This window comes from Pongo pygmaeus, chromosome 9, assembly GCF_028885625.2.
Source record: "Pongo pygmaeus isolate AG05252 chromosome 9, NHGRI_mPonPyg2-v2.0_pri, whole genome shotgun sequence".
Lineage (NCBI taxonomy): Eukaryota > Metazoa > Chordata > Mammalia > Primates > Hominidae > Pongo > Pongo pygmaeus.
In genome coordinates, this window is record NC_072382.2 from 115,656,063 (window position 1) to 115,677,152 (window position 21,090).

The window sequence follows — 21,090 nt, forward strand, 5'->3', positions numbered from 1 at the left end:
GTTGAGGCTGCAATGAGCCATGATCATGCCACTGCACTCCAGCCTGGGTGGCAGATCCACACCTTGTCTCCAAAAAAAAAAAAAAAAAAAAAATTGTGGTCATGGATCACAGTACATATTGTATGAATATTGCTGAAACCAAAAACAGTAATAGGTATTTTATCCTATGGTTCACATTTGTTAATGATAATAAGAGATTTAAGAAGAGATTCACTACTTATTGCTTGAGATTTAAAAGAGAGAAAAAAATGCCTTATTATCTTGAGTTTATAAGGGGCTTTTACATCTAAAGCGTTTGCTAAGAATGGTGGGGAGAATTTGTTTATTAAAGCATCCTTTTCTCCTACGTCTGAAAGACGGGCTGTGGGAATGAAACGAACACTGTAAAGTAGTTGGCAGAGTTCTTAGGAAGCCATCAACAAGTGATGATCCTGATGGTTAGCACCTCTTCCTCTTCCTCCTTTTTTCTAGTTACAAAGTCTTTGATTTCAATTGGTCCCAGAGTTATTTTGATTTCTCTCTCTTTTTTTTTTTGAGACGGAGTCTTTCTCTGTCGCCCAGGCTGGAGTCCAATGGCATGATCTCGGCTCACTGAAATCTTTGCCTCCTGAGTTCAAGCGATTCTCTTGCCTTAGCCTCCCTAGTAGCTGGGATTACAGGCAAGCGCCACCATGCCCGGCTAATTTCTGTATTTTTAGTAGAGACGGGGTTTCACCTGTTGGTCAGGCTGGTCTCGAACTCCTGACCTCAAGTGATCCATCTGCCTCTGCCTCCCAAAGTGCTGGGATTACAGGCGTGAGCCACCGTGCCCGGCAATTTCTCTTAAAAGCAGATGTTACTAAGCTCGTTTTGCTAAAGTAATTTAATCATTGTTTTTCCATTTACTTCTCAAAAATTGTTTTCTAATTGAGGTGAAATATACCTATATGGAAATACACAGACCTTAAATGTACAAGCTGATGAGTGTTGCTAATTACATATACCCATATAACATTTATTTATTTATTTATTTATTTATTTATTTATTTTGAGACAGAGTCTGGCTCTGTCACCCAGGCTGGAGTGCAGTATCACGATCTCAGCTCACTGCAACCTCTGCCTCCCGGGTTCAAGTGATTCTCCTGCCTCAGCCTCCTGAGTAGCTGGGTTTACAGGCATGCACCACCACACCCGACTAATTTTGTATTTTTAGTAGAGATAGGGTTTCACCATGTTGGTCAGGCTAGTCTCGAACTCCTGACCTCAAAAGATCTGCCCACCTCAGCCTCCCAAAGTGCTGGGATTACAGGTGTGAACCACCACACCCGGCTATTTATTTATTTTTTGAGATGGAGTCTCACTCTGTTGCCCAGGCTGGAGTGCAGTGGCACCATCTTGGCTCACTGCAACCTCCACCTCCCAGGGACAAGCAATTCTCCTGCCTCAGCCTCCTGAGTAGCTGGGATTACAGGTGTCTGCCACCACACCCAGCTCATTTTTATATTTTTTATTAGAGATGGGGTTCCACCATGTTGGCCAGGCTGGTGTTGCACTCCTGACCTCAAGTGGTCTGGCCGCCTCAGCCTCCCAAAAGTGCTGGGATTACAGGCGTGAGCCACTGTGCCCGGCCATATAACCCATATCTCTATCAAGATATCAAAGATCCCCAAAAAGGTCCCTTGTTCCCTTCCTAGTCCATCCCCATCCTCTTCACCCACAGAGACAAATACTCTTCTGATTATTTCTTTCAGCAGTGATTAGTATTGCCGGTTGTAGAACTCCATGTGATGAAATTTTATTGTGTGTACTCGATTGTGTCTGGCTTTTTCACTCGGCATTTTGAGATTCACTTATGCTGCTGTGTGTATCAGTAGTTTGTTCCTTTTTCTTAATAAGTAGTATTCAGTTATGGCTGAATTGTTTATCTTGATTTGTTTATCCATTCTCCTGTTGACAGGCATTTGGGTTGTTTCTAATTTTAGGACAGTATGAATAAAGCTGCTAAGAATTTTCTTGTACGAGTCTTTTTGTGTATATGTTTCCATTTCTTTTAAGTAAAACCTAGAAGCTCTGTGACTGGGTCACAGGAGGGTGTATACTTAATGAGAAACTGCCATACTTATTTGCAAAGTCGTTGTGCATTTTACACTCCCACCAGTAAGCTATGAGAGTTCCCATTGCTATACATCCCCACCAATATTTGGTGTTACCAGTCTTTTTAATTTTAGTCATTCTAGTAAGGGTATAATGGTATTTCATTGAGGTTTTATTAAAATTTCCCTAATGGCTAATGATTTTGAACTCTTTTTCATGTGCTTATTGGCTACTTATAGATTTTTCTTTGTGAAGTGCCCATTTAAGCCTTCTCTTATTTTTAAAATTGGGTCATTGGTTTTCTTTATTGTTATTATAGATTTATAGGAGCTATTTATCCATTCTGGGCACAGTCTTTTGTTAGATATTACCTCCTATATCATATAATATGTAGTTATATCATTATTATAATATAATAACATATAATATAGTAATTACGTAATACATACAAATATTATATAATAAATGTTTATTCCTAGTCTGCATCTTCGCTATTCATTTTCTTAATGGGTCTTACAATGAATAGAAATTTTCAAATTTGTTGACATTTGTTAGTTTGTTATGGTTTGAATGTGTTCCCAAAATTTATTTATTTATTTATTTATTTTTTTTTTTTTGAGACAAAGTCTCAAAGGCTGGAGTACAATGGCATGATCTCGGCTCACTGCAACCGCCGCCTCCAGGGTTCAAGTGATTCTTTTGCCTCAGCCTCCCGAGTAGCTGGGATTACAGGTGCCTGCCACCATGCCCGGCTAATTTTTTTTTTTTTTTGTATTTTTAGTAGAGACGGGGTTTCACCATGTTGGCCAGGCTGGTCTCGAACTCCTGACCTCAGGTGATCCGCCTGCCTCGGCCTCCCAAAGTGCTGGGATTACAGGTGTGAGCCACCATGCTTGGCCTTTTTAAAAAAAATTTTTATTTTTAGACGAAATCTCTCTCTGTCACCCAGGCTGGAGTGCAATGGTGCAATCTCAGCTCACTGTAACCTCTGCCTCCCAGGTTCAAGCGATACTCCAGCCTCAGTCTCCCGAGTAGCTGGGACTACAGGCACATGCCATCACACCTGGCTAATTTTTCTATTTTTGTAGAGATGGGGTTTTGCCACATTGGCCAGGCTTGTCTCAAACTCCTGACCTCAGGTGATCCACCTGCCTCAACCTGCCAAAGTGGTGGATTACAGGCGTGAGCCACCATGCCCGGCCTCCAAAATTTCATCTGCAAATTCATATGTTGATGGTATTTGGAGGTGGGGCCCTTGGTTGGAAGGTAATTAGGATCGTGGTTATATAAGAAGAGGGAGAGAAAGTTGACCTGACATGCTCTTGACTTCTTGCTGTGAGATGCCCTCCTCCATGTTATGATGCAGTGAGGAGGCCCTGATCAGATGCAGCTCCTTGAGCTTGAACTTCCCAGCCTCCAGAGCTGTGAAAAATAAATTTTTTTTTTAAATAAATTACACAGTCTCAGGTTTTCAGATATAGGAACAAAAAACGGACTAAGACAAAGTCCATTTTAATGAATTGTTTTTTAAATTTTTAAAAAGATTTAAAAAATGTTTTAAAAATTAAATTAAATTAAATTGGCTGGGCTCAGTGGCTCATGCCTGTAATCCCAGCACTTCAGGAGGCCGAGGCAGGTGGATCACCTGAGGTCAGGAGTTTGAGACCAGCCTCAACATGGAGAAACCCCGTCTCTACTAAAAATACAAAATTATCCAGGCGTGGTGGTACATGCCTGTAATCCCAGCTACTCGGGAGGCTGAGGCAGGAGAATTGCTTGAACCTGGGAGGCGGAGGTTGCGGTGAGCCAAGATCACGCCATTGTGCTCCAGCCTGGGCAACAAGAGCAAAACTCCGTCTCAAAAAAAAAAAAAAATTAAATTAAATTAATTTTGTTTTTTTGAGACAGTCTTGCTCTGCCGCCCAGGCTGGAGTCCAGGGACACAATCTCACCTCACTGCAACCTCTGCCTCCTAGCTTCAAGCAATTCTCATGCCTCAGCCTCCCAAGTAGCTGAGATTACAGGTGTGTACCACCACACCTGGCTAATTTTTGTATTGAATTTTATTTTCTAATTAATATATATTACACGTTTGTTAATGAGGGGCATTAGACTCTAGTCTTCTCATCTGGTTTTGGTATCAGGATTGTGTTGGCCTTATAAAACAGAATTGTTGAGAATTGTTTCCTTCTTAGTTTTCTGAAGGAGTTGTATAATGTGAATATTTTTTCTTCCTTAATGTCTGATAGAATTTACCAGTAACATTATAGGGGTCTGGAGCTTTCTTTGTGGGAAGGTAATCAAATGCAAATTCAACTTTATTTACACATATTCAATTTTTTCTTGTGTCAGTTTTGTTAATTTGTATTTTTAAGGAATTTTTCTCTTTCATGCAGTTTGTCAAATTTATTGACTTAGTTGTTCATATTTTTTTCTATTATTTTCACGCCCATAGGATCTCTAGTGATATGGCTTTTGTGTCTCATATTGGTAATTTGTGTTTTCTCATATTTTCCCTTGACTAATCTTGTCATAGTTTCACCAATTTTATTTTTTTCAAAGAGCCAACTTTGGGCTTTGTAATTTTGTTTGTTTGTTTGTTTTGTTTTGTTTTGCTTTGAGACAGGGTCTCACTCTGTTACTTAGGCTGGAGTGCAGTGGCGTGATCACGGCTCACTGCAGGCTCAAACTCCCATGCTCTTTAGATATCTTTACATATTTCTTTTCTTCTACTTACTTTGTTTGAGTTTTTGAGATAGAGGCAAGAGACAGACAGAGTCTCTGGGACCCAGTAATCGGATTTTTTTCCCTCTAGTTTTGGCTTATACAGAATATTATATAAATGGAATTACATGTTATTTTACCTTTTGTGCATGGCTTCTTTCACTTAGCATAATGCCTTTGAGATTTATCCATATCGTTGCATAGCTCAGTAGTAGTATTTTATTGTACAGATGCACTACAATTTATCTGTTTACCAGTTGTTGGACACATGGATTGTTTCCATTTGGGGGCAATTATGAATAAAGCCACTATAAACATTTGCATATGTTTTTCTTTCTCTTGGATAAATGCTTAGGTATAGTATTGGTGAGTTGTATGATGGGTCTATGTTTAATTTTATAAGAAACTGTCCAGCTTTTTTCCAAAGTGGCTGTTATCATTTTGCATGTCACTCATAATGTGTGAGAGCTTCAGTTTCTCCACATAATCATTACTCCTTGACATTGTCAATCTTTAAATGTTTTTTTTTTAGACAGAGTCTCGCTCTTGTCGCCCAGGCTGGAGTGCAGTGGCATGATCTCAGCTCACTGCAACCTCTGCCTCCTGGGTTCAAGCGGTTCCCCTGCCTCGGCCTCCTGAGTAGCTGGGATTACAGGCACCCACCACCATGACTGGTTAATTTTTGTACTTTTAGTAGAGATGGTTTCGCCATGTTGGCCAGGCTGGTCTCTAACTCCTGACCTCAGGTGATCTACCTGCCTCGGGCTTCTGAAGTGGTGGGATTACAGGCATGAGCCACTGCGCCCGGCCCAATCTTTAAAATTTTAACCATTATAGTAGGTTTGCAGTATCTCAATGTAGTTTTAAATTTTTATTTCCCTAACATTTGAACATGTTGAACATTTTTTCATGTGCTTATTTGCCAAGTGCCAACTGTATATCTTCTTTGGTAATATGTCTGCTCAAATCTTTTATTTATTTTTAAAGTTGGGCTGTTTATTATTTTATTATCAGGTTACAAGAGTTATTTATATACTCTGAGCTTATTTCCAGACTCTATTCTATTCAACTAATCTGTATGTTTGTCTTTCTAACCATACCACACTGTTTTGATTACTGTAGCATTACAGAAGTCTTGAAATAAGATAATGTGAATCTTCTAATCTTGTTCTTCTTTTTAAAAGTTGTTTTAACTCTTCTAGGTTGTTTGCAACCTAGAAGTTTCCATATAAACTTTAGAATTCACTCATCAATGTCTATTTTAAAACACTTCTGGAATTTTGATTGGTACTGCGCTGAATCTATAGATAAATTTGAGGAGAACTGACATCTTAACAATACTGAGTTATCCAGTCCATACATATAGTGTATCTCTGTTTAGTTCTTTAACTTCTTTTATTAATGTTTCATCATTTTTAGTGTTTTGCATACATTTGGTTAAATTTATTCCTAAGTATTTCACATTTTTTGTTATTATAAATGGTATTTTAAATTTGAATCTAGTTGTCTGTTGCTAGCATACAAAAACACAGTTGATTTCTATATATTGTTCTGGGATTCTGTGACCCTTACATTTCTTTTTCGCTTAAGAGGCTTTTTTTGGTAGATTCTTTCAGATTTTCTGTGTAGAAAATCATGTTGTCTGTGAGGAAAAACAGTTTTACTTCTTTCTTTCCAATCTTCATACATTTGTTTCCTTCACCCTGACTAGGGCCTCCAGTACAATGTTGAACAGAATGGTATACTGCTCTGTAAATATTAATTCAATAAATGTGGTTGATAGTGGTGTTGAAATCTTCTGTTTTTTTTTTCTTTTTTTTTTGAGACGAAGTCTCACTCTTGTCCCCCAGGCTAGAGTGCAGTGGTGCAATCTCAGCTTGCTGTAAACTCCGCCTCCCGGGTTCAAGTGATTCTCCTGCCTCAGCCTCCTGAGTAGCTGGGATTACAGGTGCCTGCCACCACGCCCAGCTAATTTTTCTACTTTTAGTAGAGACGGGGTTTCACCATGTTGGCCAGGCTGGTCTTGAACTCCTGACCTCAGGTGATCCGCCCACCTTGGCCTCCCAAAGTGGTGGGATTACAGGCGTGAGCCACTGCGCCCGACCGAAATCTTCTATTTTTTTTTCTTCCAGTTGTTTTATTAACTTCATGGAGTGGAATGTTAAAATCTCCAATATGATTGTAGTTTGTCTATTTCTCTCTTTGGTTCTGTCAACTTTTGCTTCATGTATTTTGAAGCTGTTATTAGGTGCATACACATTTAGAGTTATATATTTTTTTGTCTTTGGGGTTTTTTTTTTGAGACAGTATTTTACTCTGTTGCCCAGACTGGCGTGCAGTGGCATGACTGTGTCTCACTGCAGCCTCAACCTCCTGGGCTCAGGCAATTCTCCTGCCTCACCCTCCTGAGTAGCTGGGACTACAGGCACATGCCACTACACCCAGCTAGTTTTTGTATTTTTGGTAGAGACGGGGTTTTGCCATATTGCTCACCATGGTCACTAACTCCTGAGCTTAAGCAATCTGCCCTCCTTGGCCACCCAAAGTGCTGGTATTACAGGTGAGCCACCGTGCCTGGCCTATGTATCTTCTTAATGAACAGATCCTTTTACTGTTATGAAACGCTCCACTTCATCTCTGATAATATTCCCTTTTATGAAGTTTTCTTATGCTTCCTTCCCACATGGCATATTCTTGGCCATCCTTTTATTTCCAATCTATTTGTATCATTTGATGTCCTTTGTATTTGAAGTCATTTCTTATAGACAATATATAGTTAGGTACATGCTGAAAATAAATATATAGGCAGGCCCTGTGTACACTTCACTCAATCTCTCGTACTGTTAACATCTTGCAAATACATATATATTAGTGTCAATACTAGAAAATTAACACCGGTACAATCTATAGAGCTTATTCAGATTTCTCCAGTTTACGTGTACTCGTGTGTGTGTGTGTGTGTGTTTGTGTGTGTAGTGCTATGTAATTTTATTACATGTGTAGCTTTTTGTAATCAGCACCACAATCAAAGTACATAATTGTATCATCACCACAGGGCCTCCAGGTGCTATCCCTTTATAGCCACATTCCTTTCTCTCTGCTGACTCCTAACCCCTGGCAACCACTAATCTTTTCTCCATCTTTAGGCTATTTCAAGAACATTATATAAATGGAATCATACAATATATTACCTTTGAGATTGGCTTTTTTCCTTTAGCATAATTCCCTTATGGTCCATCTGTGTTGTTGTGAACACCAATAGTTCATTTCTTTTTGTTGCTGAATACTATTCCAGGTTAGGGCTTTTTTTTTTTAAACCAGTATGACAATCTATGCAATTTTTTTCAATATGGAGTCTCACTCTGTCCCCCAGGCTGGAGTGCAGTGGCCCAATCTTGGCTCACTGCAACCTCCACCTTCTGGGTTCAAGCAATTCTCCTGCCTCAGCCTCCTGAATAGCTGGGATTACAGGCATGCGCCACCACACCCGCGAATTTTTGTATTTTTAGTAGAGATGGGGTTTCACCATGTTGACCAGGCTGGTCTTAAACTCTTGACCTCAAGTGATCTGCCTGTCTTGGCTTCCGAAAATGTTGGAATTACAGGTATGAACCACTGCGACCAGCCAATCTATGCATTTTAGTGGAAATGTTTAGCTCATTTGCCAGTACCATCTTGCTATTTGTTTTCTAGTTTTCTCATCTGTTTTTTGTTCTATTCCTCATATCCTACTTTATTTTCCGTAATTTTTAAATTTTTAATAAATATTAAAAATAATAAAATATTTAAAAATATTTTAAATATTGAATTATAGTTCCTCTATTAGCTTTTTAGCGATCCATCTTTGTATTTTTTTTAGACTTTGCCTTAGGAATTTCCATATTCATCATTAACTTATTACAGTGTACTTAGAATTAATATTTTGACACTTCACATAAAATGTACGAAACTTACAACAGTAAAATTCCATTTACCGGCTCCTGCCTCTTTTGTGCTACTTTTATCTCCAATTTTACATTTACGTACAAAATATACCCACAAAATGATGTTATTATTTTAAGGTAATCTGTTGAAATAATTTAATCATTCAGTTTCAATTTATTTTAATAGGGATGTTTTTCTATGTTACTATTTTAGTGCTAGCAGTGAATCAGTCTTTGATTTTTTTGGACTGAGAATTAGGCATTTATATCAATGAAAAAATAAATTTGAAACTTAAGAGTACAAGGTTTAGGCAGGGCGCAGTGGCTCACGCCTGTAATCCCAGCACTTTGGGAGGCTGAGGCAGGTGGATCTCCTGAGGTCAGGAGTTCGAGACCAGCCTCAACATGGAGAAACCCCCGTCTCTACTAAAAAAATACTAAATTAGCCAGGCGTGGTGGTGCATGCCTGTAATCCCAGCTACTCGGGAGACCGAAGCAGGAGAATTGCTTGAACCTGGGAGGCGGAGGTTTCGGTGAGCCGAGATTGCACCACTGTACTCCAGCCTGGGCAACAAGGGCAAAACTCCATCTCAAAACAACAACAACAACAACAACAACAACAAAAAACAAAAAGAGTACAAGGTTTAAATTTTTTTCCTTTTTACTGATTCAGGTTACTTTGGTGTCATTTTCCCCCAACTTAGATAAACCCCTAATCAATTGTTTCATTGTAAAGAGGAATATTTAAATGGTACCTCTCAAAATTCCTTTTTTAAAATTATTTTATTTTTGTTTTTATTTTTACTTTTTTTGAGATGGAGTTTCACTCTTGTTGCCCAGGCTGGAGTGCAATGGCATGATCTGGGCTCACCACAACCTCCACCTCCCGGGTTCAAGCGATTCTCCTGCCTCAGCCTCCCGAGTAGCTGGGATTACAAGCATGTGCTACCACGCCAGGCTAATTTTGTATTTTTAGTAGAGACTGGGTTTCACCATGTTGGCCATGCTGGTCTCAAACTCCGAACCTCAGGTGATCTGCCCGCCTTAGCCTCCCAAAATGCTGGGATTACAGGCGTGAGCCACGGCGCCTGGCTCAGAATTCCCTCTTTTAAACAACAAATTGTACTTTTCCTAGTACAATTTTTGTTTGTTTGTTTGTTTGTTTGTTTTTTGAGATGGAGTCTCACTCTGTCACCCAGGATGTAGTGCAGTGGCACGATCTCGGCTCACAGTAACCTCCGCCTCCTGGGTTCAAACGATTCTCCCGCCTCAGCCTCCTAAGTAGCTAGGATTACAGGCACCTACCACCATGTCCAGCTAACTTGTATTTTTAGTAGAGATGGGGTTACACTATGTTGGTCAGACTGGTCTCGAACTCCTGACATCGAGTGATCCACCCACCTTGGCCTCCCAAAGTGCTGGGATTACAGGAATGAGCTACTGTGCACGGCCATCTTTCCCCAATTATCCTGTTAAGTAAGAGTCCTAGCCCTAAGATCTTAGAAAATATTGTTTAATTAAATACCAGGAAATACCTCTTACTAGAAAGCCTAGTCTTAAACAGCTTGAATAGAAAATTCCTTCAAGTTTTTTATTTATTTATTTATTTTGAGACAGAGTCTCACTCTGTCGCCCAGTCTGGAGTGCAGTAGTGCAATCTCGGCTCACTGCAACCTCCGCCTCCTGGGTTCAAGCGATTTTCCTGCCTCAGCCTCCCAAGTAGCTGGGATTACAGGTGCCCACCACCACACCTGGCTAATTTTTGTATTTTTAGTAGTGATGGGGTTTCACCACATTGGCCAGGCTGGTCTTGAACTCCAGACTGCAAGTGATCCACCCACCTCAGCCTCCCAAAGTGGTGGGATTACAGGCATGAGCCATCCCGTCCAGCCCATCTTTTTCCTTTCTGACTTCATATTTATTTTATTTTATTTTATTTTTTTTTGAGACAGAGTCTCACTCTGTCGCCCAGGGTGGAGTGCAGTGGCACGATCTCAGCTCACTGCAACCTCTGCCTCCCAGGTTCAAGTGATTCTCCTGCCTCAGCCTCCCAAGTAACTGGGATTACAGGCACCCACCACCACGCCTGGCTAATTTTTGTACTTTTAGTAGAGACGGGATTTCACCATGTTGGCCAGGCTGGTCTTGAACTCCTGACCTTGTGATCTGCCTGCCTCAGCCTCCCAAAGTGCTAGGATTACAAGTGTGAGCCACTGTGCCCGGCCCCTTCGTATTTATTAAGATAAAGAAAATTGCTGGCCGGGCGTGGTGGTGGGCACCTGTAGTCCCAGATACTCGGGAGGCTGAGGCAGGAGAATCGCTTGGACCCAGGAGGCAGAGATTGCAGTGAGCTCAGATCGCTCCACTGCACTCCAGCTTGGCGACACAGCCAGACTCCGTCACAAAAAAAAAAAAAAAAAAAAAAATTGCTCAGGCTTTCCTTTAGAAGTTTGTTTGGAGATAAATGGAAAAGATGTAAAGTATTTATATTAATATTTTCCCTTGGAACAAGTGTATCGAATTGAAAATAGTTTTCTAACTCTTTCTTCCTACCCTGACAAAAGAAAGTAAAATCAGATTCCTTATGGTAGGTAAGGAGAACACCGTTGTCTTTTTAAAGATGTGGGATTTCCCCACCAGAGTTGTAGAATATACTTGTTTGTTATTAGACTATGTTAGACATGTCATCATATTGAATATGGCAAATTTTCTTACAGAAATCTGAAAAAATTTTATATTCTATCCCTCTAGTTTTATCCCTGTCTACCATCTTACATTATCTTCTCCGGGTTCTCAGTACAACAATGAGCCTGGACCCCTGGTTGTTTCCTGCCTGTAAGTCATTCATTCTGCTATTTCCCCTACCAAATGTCTTTCTCTTCATTCTCCAACTGCAAAATATTGTAGTCCTTCAAATCTCAGCTCTTAAAATAAATTTTCCTCACTTCTCCAAGGTGAGAGCACTTCCTTTAAATCCACTTAAGTCTGTGTGGATTTTCCTTTCTTTTCTTTCTTTTTTTTTTCTTTTTTTTTTTTTTGAGATGAGGTCTCACTCTATCACCTAGGCTGGAGTACAGTGGCGTGACCTCGGCTCACTGCAACCTCCCAGGCTCGGGTGATCCTCCCACCTCAGCCTCCCAAGTAGCTGGTACTATAGGTGTACACCACCATACCGGACTAATTTTTGTATTTTTTGTAGAGACTTGATTTCGCCATGTTGCCCAGGCTGGTCTCGAACTCCTGGCCTCAAGTGATCCACTCACCTCAGCCTCCCAAAGTGCATGAGCAACCGGGCCGAGCCAAGTCTGTGTATTTTTTTTTTTTTTTTTTTTTTTTTTTTTTTTTGAGACGGAGTCTCGCTCTGATGCCCAGGCTGGAGTGCTGTGGCGCGATCTTGGCTCACTACAAGCTCCGCCTGCTGGGTTCACGCCATTCTCCTGCCTCAGCCTCCCGAGTAGCTGGGACTACAGGCGCCCACTACCACGCCCAGCTAATTTTTTGTATTTTTAGTAGAGACGGGGTTTCACCATGTTAGCCAGGATGGTCTCGTCTCCTGACCTCGTGATCCGCCTGCCTCGGCCTCCCAAAGTGCTGGGATTACAGACGTGAGCCACAGCACCCGGCAAGTCTGTGTATTTCTTAATGCACACAGTTATTTGTTAAAATGTTAAATTATGCCCTAAGGTAGTGTATGCTACCTGAGGGAAGGACTTTCTTACTCATATTCTTATTTTCCATAACATGCAGCACTGTGTATTTGATTTCCAAGACATTGGATTGATACTTGTCCAATGAATGAATGAATTAAAAAATATAAGGGTCAATTCTAGGATTATCTTTACAAATGGCTACTCTAAAAATGCTTTGTAAATGTCTCTGTTGCATGTAGGTGTGATAAGCCTAAAGTTAGTTCCAGAGGCAGGGACAGTTCTGAAGGACTTGATAAAAATCACTCACAGATTCTGCACAGACAAGGACACTCCCAACGTGAATAGATAACTTGTTGGATGCATCTGCCAGCATCTGAACTGCTGGCAACTTTTGTTTAGAATGAAGAGCTTTCAGCCCAGCACCTCGCCTCCATTATAATGTTTTGCCTCCTGTTTTGTTTATATAAAAGACTACAGTCTTGTCTTAGAATTTCTGGGTATTATGAGTACCTTAGGGAAATCTGATTATAGAGATAATCTACTCAACAGTGAAGAGTTTCAATTTGTTTCTATTGAGTTTTGTCAATTCCGCATCCCAGATACCTTTGTATTCCAGTCCATTGACTAGAGCCTCCCAGCCAGACGTTGAGGCATCTGTTTCTATAGTCTCCGGAACTGGAAAAGATAAATAAGAATGTAGGGGAATTATCTGTATATTTGCTAACCACCAATTTAGATCTAAATAGACTCCCTCTGTTAGGAAGACTAATGAATTCCAATTCTCTGAAATATCCTTTGCTTTTAACAAGCAAGATGGAAGGTATCTAAAGAAAAAAAACGGGGCGAGATACACAGAGGGAAAAGCTGTGAATAATGCCACCAGAGAACCAATTATGTTCACCAGCTGGCATTGAGAAACTTGTTTCCTTTGACAAAAAAAGATTTTAGTTTTAGCCTCAAAATACTTTTTGACATTGTGTTCTTCAGGGCTGAATGACGAATCCTCTCAACCGCCCCCATAAAGTGTTAGAAAAAAATTCTTAACATCATTGTTATATGTAATGTGGCAAAGCAATGGGCAAGAAGAGAAAAACAAGCTAAGGCATCAATATGGCAGTTAAGAAGAATCAACTGGATAAAATGATAGTGAAATGAAACATGAAAACAGAGACCCTCCTCCCAGCCATATGACTGAATCAATGAGGCACATTCACGGGGTATGACAGTGATAAACAAACTGGTAAGAACATTGAATAGATGTAAAAATATATTTCTTGTGAAAGCATAGTCAACTACTATATATCTCAGTGATATCAACTGCATTTTGAACTTTTTTTTCTTTCTATTTGTGGGGACCCTCATTGATTGCAACCAAGCCTAGAATGGAACCTTTTGTGCTTTAGTGGGTGAGACATAATCTATTTCATGATCTGTCAGTTGGTAAAATTTGCAAAGAAGGCTGGGCACGGTGGCTCACACCTGTAATCCTAGCACTTTGGGAGGCCAAGGTGGGAGGACTGCTTGAGTCCAGGAACTTGAGACCAACCTGGGCAACATAGCACCACCCTGTTTTTACAAAAATTAATAATAATAAATTAATTAGCTAGGCATGGTGTTGCACATCTGTGGTCCCAGCTACTTGGGAGGCTGAAATGGGAGGATCACTTGGGCCTGGGAGGTTGAGGCTGCAGTGAGCCATGATTGTGCCACTGCACCCCAGCTTGGGCAACAAAGCAAGACCTTGTCTCAAAAAAAAAAAAAGCAAAAAAAAAAAAAAAGCCAAGAAGTGGTGTCACCTAATCTCGAGCTCTCATTAGAGGCTTTTTTTTTCAGCCACCAGGACTCCCGTTGAGCCAGTCTTGTCTGGGAGTCCCCTGTGGTCCATCTGCTCCAAGCTGTTCCTTGGGGAAATACCTGTGAATTCAAGGTTTTCACTTTTTATACTACTTTAAAACTTGCCTTTCCCAAGTACCTATTTAAATTCCATTAATATCTGTAGAGCAAGTTCGCTCAGACCAGGCTTTGTTGAACCACTAAAGCAGGATGACTACGTATCTATGTGCTCCAAATGCCTTCTCTTTCTCAAAGAGAAAGAATAATGCTTATTTGGTAGTAATTTGCTTTCTTGATTATAAAAGGGGAAAATTTAAAAAGTTTCTTGTTTCTCTTTCAAATGATGCCACCTGGCGCAGAGCCACTGTGTAGTCTGTGTACTGCACAATTCCACGAGTACCATCAACATGGACTATAATAACAGTGGTGCCTTCTGACTCCCTACCCAACCTGAATTCTCCAGAGTAGTACATAGTCTTGACCCTGTGCACAAAGAATATGGATTTTTATGTGGCTGGATAATTGGACAATTAATTTCATATACCCAGTTCTGGGGAGGAAACCAGAGCTGTTAGTTGATTTCATGCCATCAACTTCCTAAACACTTTTATTTACTGAAATTTGGTATTGTACTAAATATTACAGAAATACAAATGTTATCTAAGTGACTCTTGAGCTTTGAACCTAAATCAGCAAGGGAAATGTTTTACGAATCTGTTTTTTTTTTTTTGAAACAGAGGCTCGTTCTGTCACCCAGACTGAAGTGCAGTGGCGCCATCTCGGCTCACTGCAACCTCCGCCTCCTGGGTTCAAACGATTCTTCTGCTTCAGCCTCCCAAGTAGCTGGGATTACAGGCTCCCACCACCATGCCCAGCTAATTTTTGTATTTTTAGTAGAGACGGGGTTTCACCATGTTGGCCAGGCTGGTCTTACACTTTTTATTTCCTATTTCTTCATCTTGTGTTTTTTTATCCTTTTATTCTCTTTTAAGGGTGCAGTTTTTAGCGATGGATTATACATGGAAAGAAATGAAAAAAAATGAGTTCAAGGAGAGTTCTTTAATAGTATGCATCAGCCTTCTTATAAATTTACTGGAAATGTCTTAAAAAATGATTGCCCTTTTCTTTATTAATACATTTTTTAAAATAGCAGTTTTTTTGAGATTTAATTCAACCACAAAATTCACCAATTTAAAGTATACAATTCAGTGTTTTTTAGTATATTCAGTTATGTAACCATCACCACTATCTAATTTCAGAACATTTTTATCACCTCAAAAAGAAGCCCTATATCCATTAGCAGTCACACCTCACATTCCACCCCCAGCAGCCCTAGGCAAACGCTCATCTACTTTTTGTTTCTATAGATTTGCCTGTTCTAGACATATTATATAAGTGGAATCATACCATAAATGGCCTCTTATGACTGATTTCTTTCACTTAGCATGCTTTCAAAGTTCATATATGTTGTCACATGCATCAGTATTTTATTACTTTTTATTGCTGTATAATCGATTGTATGGATATATCACATTTTGTTTATCAACTCATCAGTCGATAGATGTATATATTGGTTTCACTTTTTAACTATCACAAATAATGCTGCCATGAATATTTTTATACAGGTTTTTTGTGTGGACTTATGTCTTCAGTTCTTGTGGTTATATACTTCTGAGTAGAATTGTTGCATTATATGATAAATGTATGTTTAACCTTTTAAGTAAATATCAGACTGCTTCTCCTTTCTTTTCCTTTCCTTTCCTTTCCTTTTTCTTTTTCTTTTTCTTTTTCAGACAGAGTCTCACTCTGTCACCCAGGCTGGAATGCAGTGGCACGATCTTGGCTCATTGCAACTTTCAGCTCCCGGGTTCAAGTGATCTCGTGCCTCAGCCTCGCGAGTAGCTGGGATCACAGGTGTGCGCCGCCACACCCAACTAATTTTTGTATTTTTAGTAGAGACAGGGGTTTCACCATGTTGGCCAGCCTGGTCTTGAACTCCTGACCTCAGATGATCTGCCTGCCTCAGCCTTCCAAAGTGCTGGGATTACAGCCATGAGCAACCGAGCCCAGCCCAGACTGGTTTTCAAACTGACTGAATCACTTAATAATCCTGCCAGCAATGTTTGAGGGCTCCAACTTCTCTACATCCTTGCCAATATTTATTATTGTCTATCTTTTTAACTTTAGCTGTCTTAGTGAGGATATAGTGGTATCTCATTGTGGTTTTGATTTGCAGTTCCCTGGTGACTAATGATGTTGAGCATCTTTTCATGTGCTTATTGGCCATTTGTATATCTCCTTAGGAGAAATAAATAGCCAAATCCTTTATCCACTTTGCATTATCATTTTTACTTGTCATAAAACACACAACATAAAATTTATCATCTTGACCTTTTTTAAGCATACTGTTCAGTGGCATTAAGTACATTCACATTCTTGTGTTACCATCACCGTGATTCAGTCTCCAGAACTCCTTTCATCTTGCAAAACTGAAACTCTTTTTTTTTTTTTTGAGCATTCTTTCCATCTTTTATTACTACTGAGGTTAAACATTTTCATGTGATTACTGGCCATTCATATTTCTTTGTGGGACAGCTTGGTAACTTAAAAAATAATACTAATGTTTTTCCTGATTATAATATACTTATTGTAGATATGTAGAAAATACAGAAGAATATAATACTATAGAGGAAAGAATTCACATAATTCAAATTATAAAAACAATCATCACTGCTAATTTTTACTTTCTCTGCACATGTTTTCTTATAGAATTTATATTCTGGACAAATGTGTTTTAGAGTATATGTTTTTTCTTTCCTTTTTTTTTTTTGAGACAGAGTCTCGCTTTGTTGCCCAGGCTGGAGAGCAGTGGCTCATCTCAGCTCACTACAACCTCTGCCTCCTGGGTGCAAGCGATTCTCCTACCTCAGCCTCCCGAGTAGCTGGAATGACAGGCACGTGCCACTAAGCCCGGCTAATTTTTGTATTTTTACTAGAGACGGGGTTTCATGGGCCAGGCTGGTCTTGAACTCCTGACCTCAGTTGATCCTCCCACCTCGGCCTCCCAAAGTGCTGGGATTACAAGGTGTGAGCCACCGCACCCGGCCCTGTTTTCTCTTTTTTGTAAAATTTAATTTAATTTAATTTTAAGTTCCAGGATACATGTGCAGGATGTGCAGGTTTGTTACGTAGGTAAACATGTGCCATGGTTTGCTGCACCTATCAGCCCATCACCTAGGTATTAAGCCCAGCATGCATTAGCTATTTTTCCTGATGCTCTCCCTCCCCAAAACCCCACCCTGACAGGCCCCAGTGTGTGTGGTTCCCCTCCCTGTGTCCATGTGTTCTCATTGTTCAGCTCCCACTTATGGGTGAGAACATGCGGTGTTTGGTTTTCTCTTCCTATGTTAGTTTGCTGAGGATAATGGCTTCCAGCTCCATCCATGCCCCTGCAAAGGACATGTTCTCATTCTTTCTTTATGGCTGCATGGTATTCCATGGTATATATGTACCACATTTTCTTTATCCAGTGTATCATTGATGGGCATTTGGGTTGATTCCATGTTTTTGCTATTGTGAACAGTGAAAACTGAAACTCTTTACCCATTCAACGATAACTTTCCCTTCCTTCACCCCAGCAACTCATTCTATTTTCGGTCTCTGTGAATTTCAGTACTCTAGGTACCTCATTTAAGTGGAATCAGGCAGTGTTTGTCCTTCTGTGACTGGCTTATTTCACTTAGCATCATGTTCTCCAGGTTCATCCATGTTGTAACATGTGTCAGAATCTCCTTCCTTCCTTTTTTTTTGAGACAAAGTATCATTCTGTTGCCCAGGCTGGCGTGCAGTGGCACAATCTTGGCTCACTGCAACCTCCACCCCTGGGATCAAGCAATTCTCCTGCCTCAGCCTCCCTCATACCTGGGATTACAGGTGTGCACTACCACTCCTGGCTAATTTTTGTATTTTTAGTAGAGACGGGGTTTCACCATGATGGCTAGGCTGGTCTCAAACTCCTGACCTCAAGTGATCTGCCCACCTCGGCCTCCCAAAGTGCTGGGATTACAGGCGTGAACCACCGCGCCCGGCCATAGAATTTCCTTCCTTTCTAAGGTTGAATAATATTCTAATTTATGTATAGTCCACATTTTGCTTATCTATTCATCTGTCGATGGACACTTGAGTTGCTTCTACCCCTTGGCTATTGTGAATAATGCTGTTATGAACATGTGTGTATAAATATCTGTCCAAGCCCCTGCTTTCAGTTCTCTTGGGTATGTACTCAGAAATGGAATTGCTGGATTATATGGTAATTTCATCTTTAACTTTTCAAGAAAGTGCCATACTATTTTCCACAGCAGCTGCACCATTTTACATTTCCACCAACAGTGCACAAGGGTTCCAATTTCTCCCCATCCTCACCAACACTTGTTATTTTCTGCTTTTTAAAAAACAGTAGCCATTCTAATGAGTGTGAGTTTGTATCTCATTGTGGTTTTGATGATTTGCATTTCCCTAATGATTAGTGATTGTATTAGGAAGTTCGGGCTGCCATAACAAATACCACAGACTAGGTGGCATAAACAACAGAAATTTATTTCTCACAGTTCTGGAGGCTGGGAGTCCAACACCAGGTTCTGGCTGATTTGGTTCTTGGTGAGAGCCCACTTTCTGACTTTCAGATGGTCACCTTTTCACTGTATACTCACGTGGTAGAGAGAGATCTTTCTCTCTTCCTTGTCTTATAAGGCCACCAATCCTATGAGATTAGGGTCCTATCCCTATGACGTCATTTAACCTTAATTACTCCCTATAAGCCCTGTCTCCAAATATGGACACCTTGGAAGTTAGGGTTTCAACATATGGGTTTTGGGGGGACACACTTTGGCCCATAGCAGTGACCTCGAGCGTCTTTTAATGTGCTTATCGGTCATTTGTATGTCTACTTTAGAGAGATGTCTGTTCAAGTCTCTCACCCATTTTTATTTTTATTTTTATTTTTTAGAGACAGAGTCTCTCTCTGTCACCCAGGCTGGAGTGCAGTGGCAGGATCTGGGCTCACTGCAAGCTCCGCCTCCTGGGTTCACTCCATTCTCCTGCCTCAGCCTCCTGAGTAGCTGGGACTACAGGCACCCGCCACCACCTGGCTAATTTTTGTATTTTTTAGTAGAGACGGGGTTTTGCTGTGTTAGCCAGGATGGTCTCCATCTCCTGAGCTCGTGATCCACCCGCCTTGGCCTCCCAAAGTGCTGGGATTACAGGCGTGAGCCACCGCGCCCGGCCTCGCCCGTTTTTAAACAGGATTGCTTGTCTTTTGTTGTCGTTGAGTTGCAGGAGTTCTTTATATCCTGGATACAAGCCTCTTAGCAGATATGTGATTTGCAAATATTTTCTCCCATTCTGTGCGTTGTCTTTTTCATTTCTTGATGGTGTTCTTTAAAGCACAAAAGTTTTTAATTTTGATGAAGTCTCATTTATTTTTCTTTTGTTGTCATGTCTAAGAAACCATTGCCTAATTCAAAGTCATGAAGATTTACTTACTCCTATGGTTTCTTTTAGGAGTTTTATAGTTTAAGCTCTTACATTTGGGTGTATGATTCATTTTGAGTTAATGTTTATATACGGTGTGAGATATCCCTTTTTAAAAAATTCCTAAGAACATCTGAGTTTCAGAATGTTCTTTACTAGATTAGATATGAAAAAAATTGGTGAGGAGGGTTTTTTTCTTTCTTTCTTTTTTTTTTTTTTTTGAGACAGAGTCTCTCTCTGTCACCTAGGCTGGAGTGCAGTGGCACAAACATGGCCCACTGCAGTCTTGACCTCCTGGACTCAAGCAATCCTTCGACCTCAGCCTTCCAAGTAGCTGGGACCACTAGGTGTGTGCCACCACCCCTGGCTAATTTTTAATTTTTTTTGTAGAGGCAGAGTCTCACTGTGCTGCCCAGGCTGGTCTCAAACTCCGGGGCTCAGGCAATCCTCCTGTCTTGGCCTCCAAAAATGTGGAATCACAGGGATGAACCACCGTGCCCAGCCAGGAGGGTTTTTTTTGCTGTTTTGGGGGGTTTTAAAAATATCAGGGACTCATTGCAGACATGGGAAATCACATCTATTATATCATCTAAAATATGTTTCATTTATAATAAGCTCATTCAGTCTGTTTTATAAGCAGAGAAATCCAAACATACGGTAACTTAACAGGAATGGCTGCCAATAACAGTTGAGCTAACACTCATTGAAAGATTATGAATAATATCTTGATTACAAATCAAAGCTTGGTCTCATCTTTTTAGCCCAAAATTACTAAGACTACATAACATTTTTTAGTCTGATTAATGGTAGAGTAACTAATTAGAGTGGGAAGGAGATTAGCAAATCATTCAAGATGTCAAGGGCAGGCAAAGTGCTGTTTTGTCATAGATAATATAGTAAAGCTCATAGCGACAGGTGTGCATAATAAGTAAGAACTGAGAATACCTAGGTATTGAAGAGTCTAGGTAATGTTTTTAATATCAGCATTATTTGGTTAGATTTGATTTTCTTCTTCTGAATTTCCTTACTGCTGAATTGGCTTTTGATTTATTGACATTCTAAGATTTGGTGTGGATTTTCTTTTTGCCTTGCAGGATGCAGAGAATCAAATATTAAAGACAAGTGTATGGTACCGAGAGGTAAATAATTATGTTTTCTTCTAAATATATTGCATTCCTGATCTGGATCTGCTGCAAAATATAGTTATTTAAGAAATAGGTATTATCTTTGTATTTATAGTTCCTTAGATCTGCAGCAGACCTAATTTATTATAATTCATTTAAGATGTATGGCCCTGGTTTCTGGTTGGGACTACCATCTTTAGGATTCAGATGGGAAGTACTTTCTCCTAACAGATA

General features: G+C 40.1%; 1 protein-coding gene across 1 annotated transcript in view; it reads left to right on the forward strand.

Moving 5' to 3' along the window:
• HTR3B (5-hydroxytryptamine receptor 3B) overlaps positions 1-21,090 on the forward strand; it is a 37,257-nt gene that overhangs the window by 637 nt on the left and 15,530 nt on the right. The window contains exon 2 of the mRNA XM_054441392.2: positions 20,827-20,871. Coding sequence (XP_054297367.1) covers positions 20,827-20,871 — 45 coding nt within the window. The remainder of the gene's footprint in view (positions 1-20,826; positions 20,872-21,090) is intronic.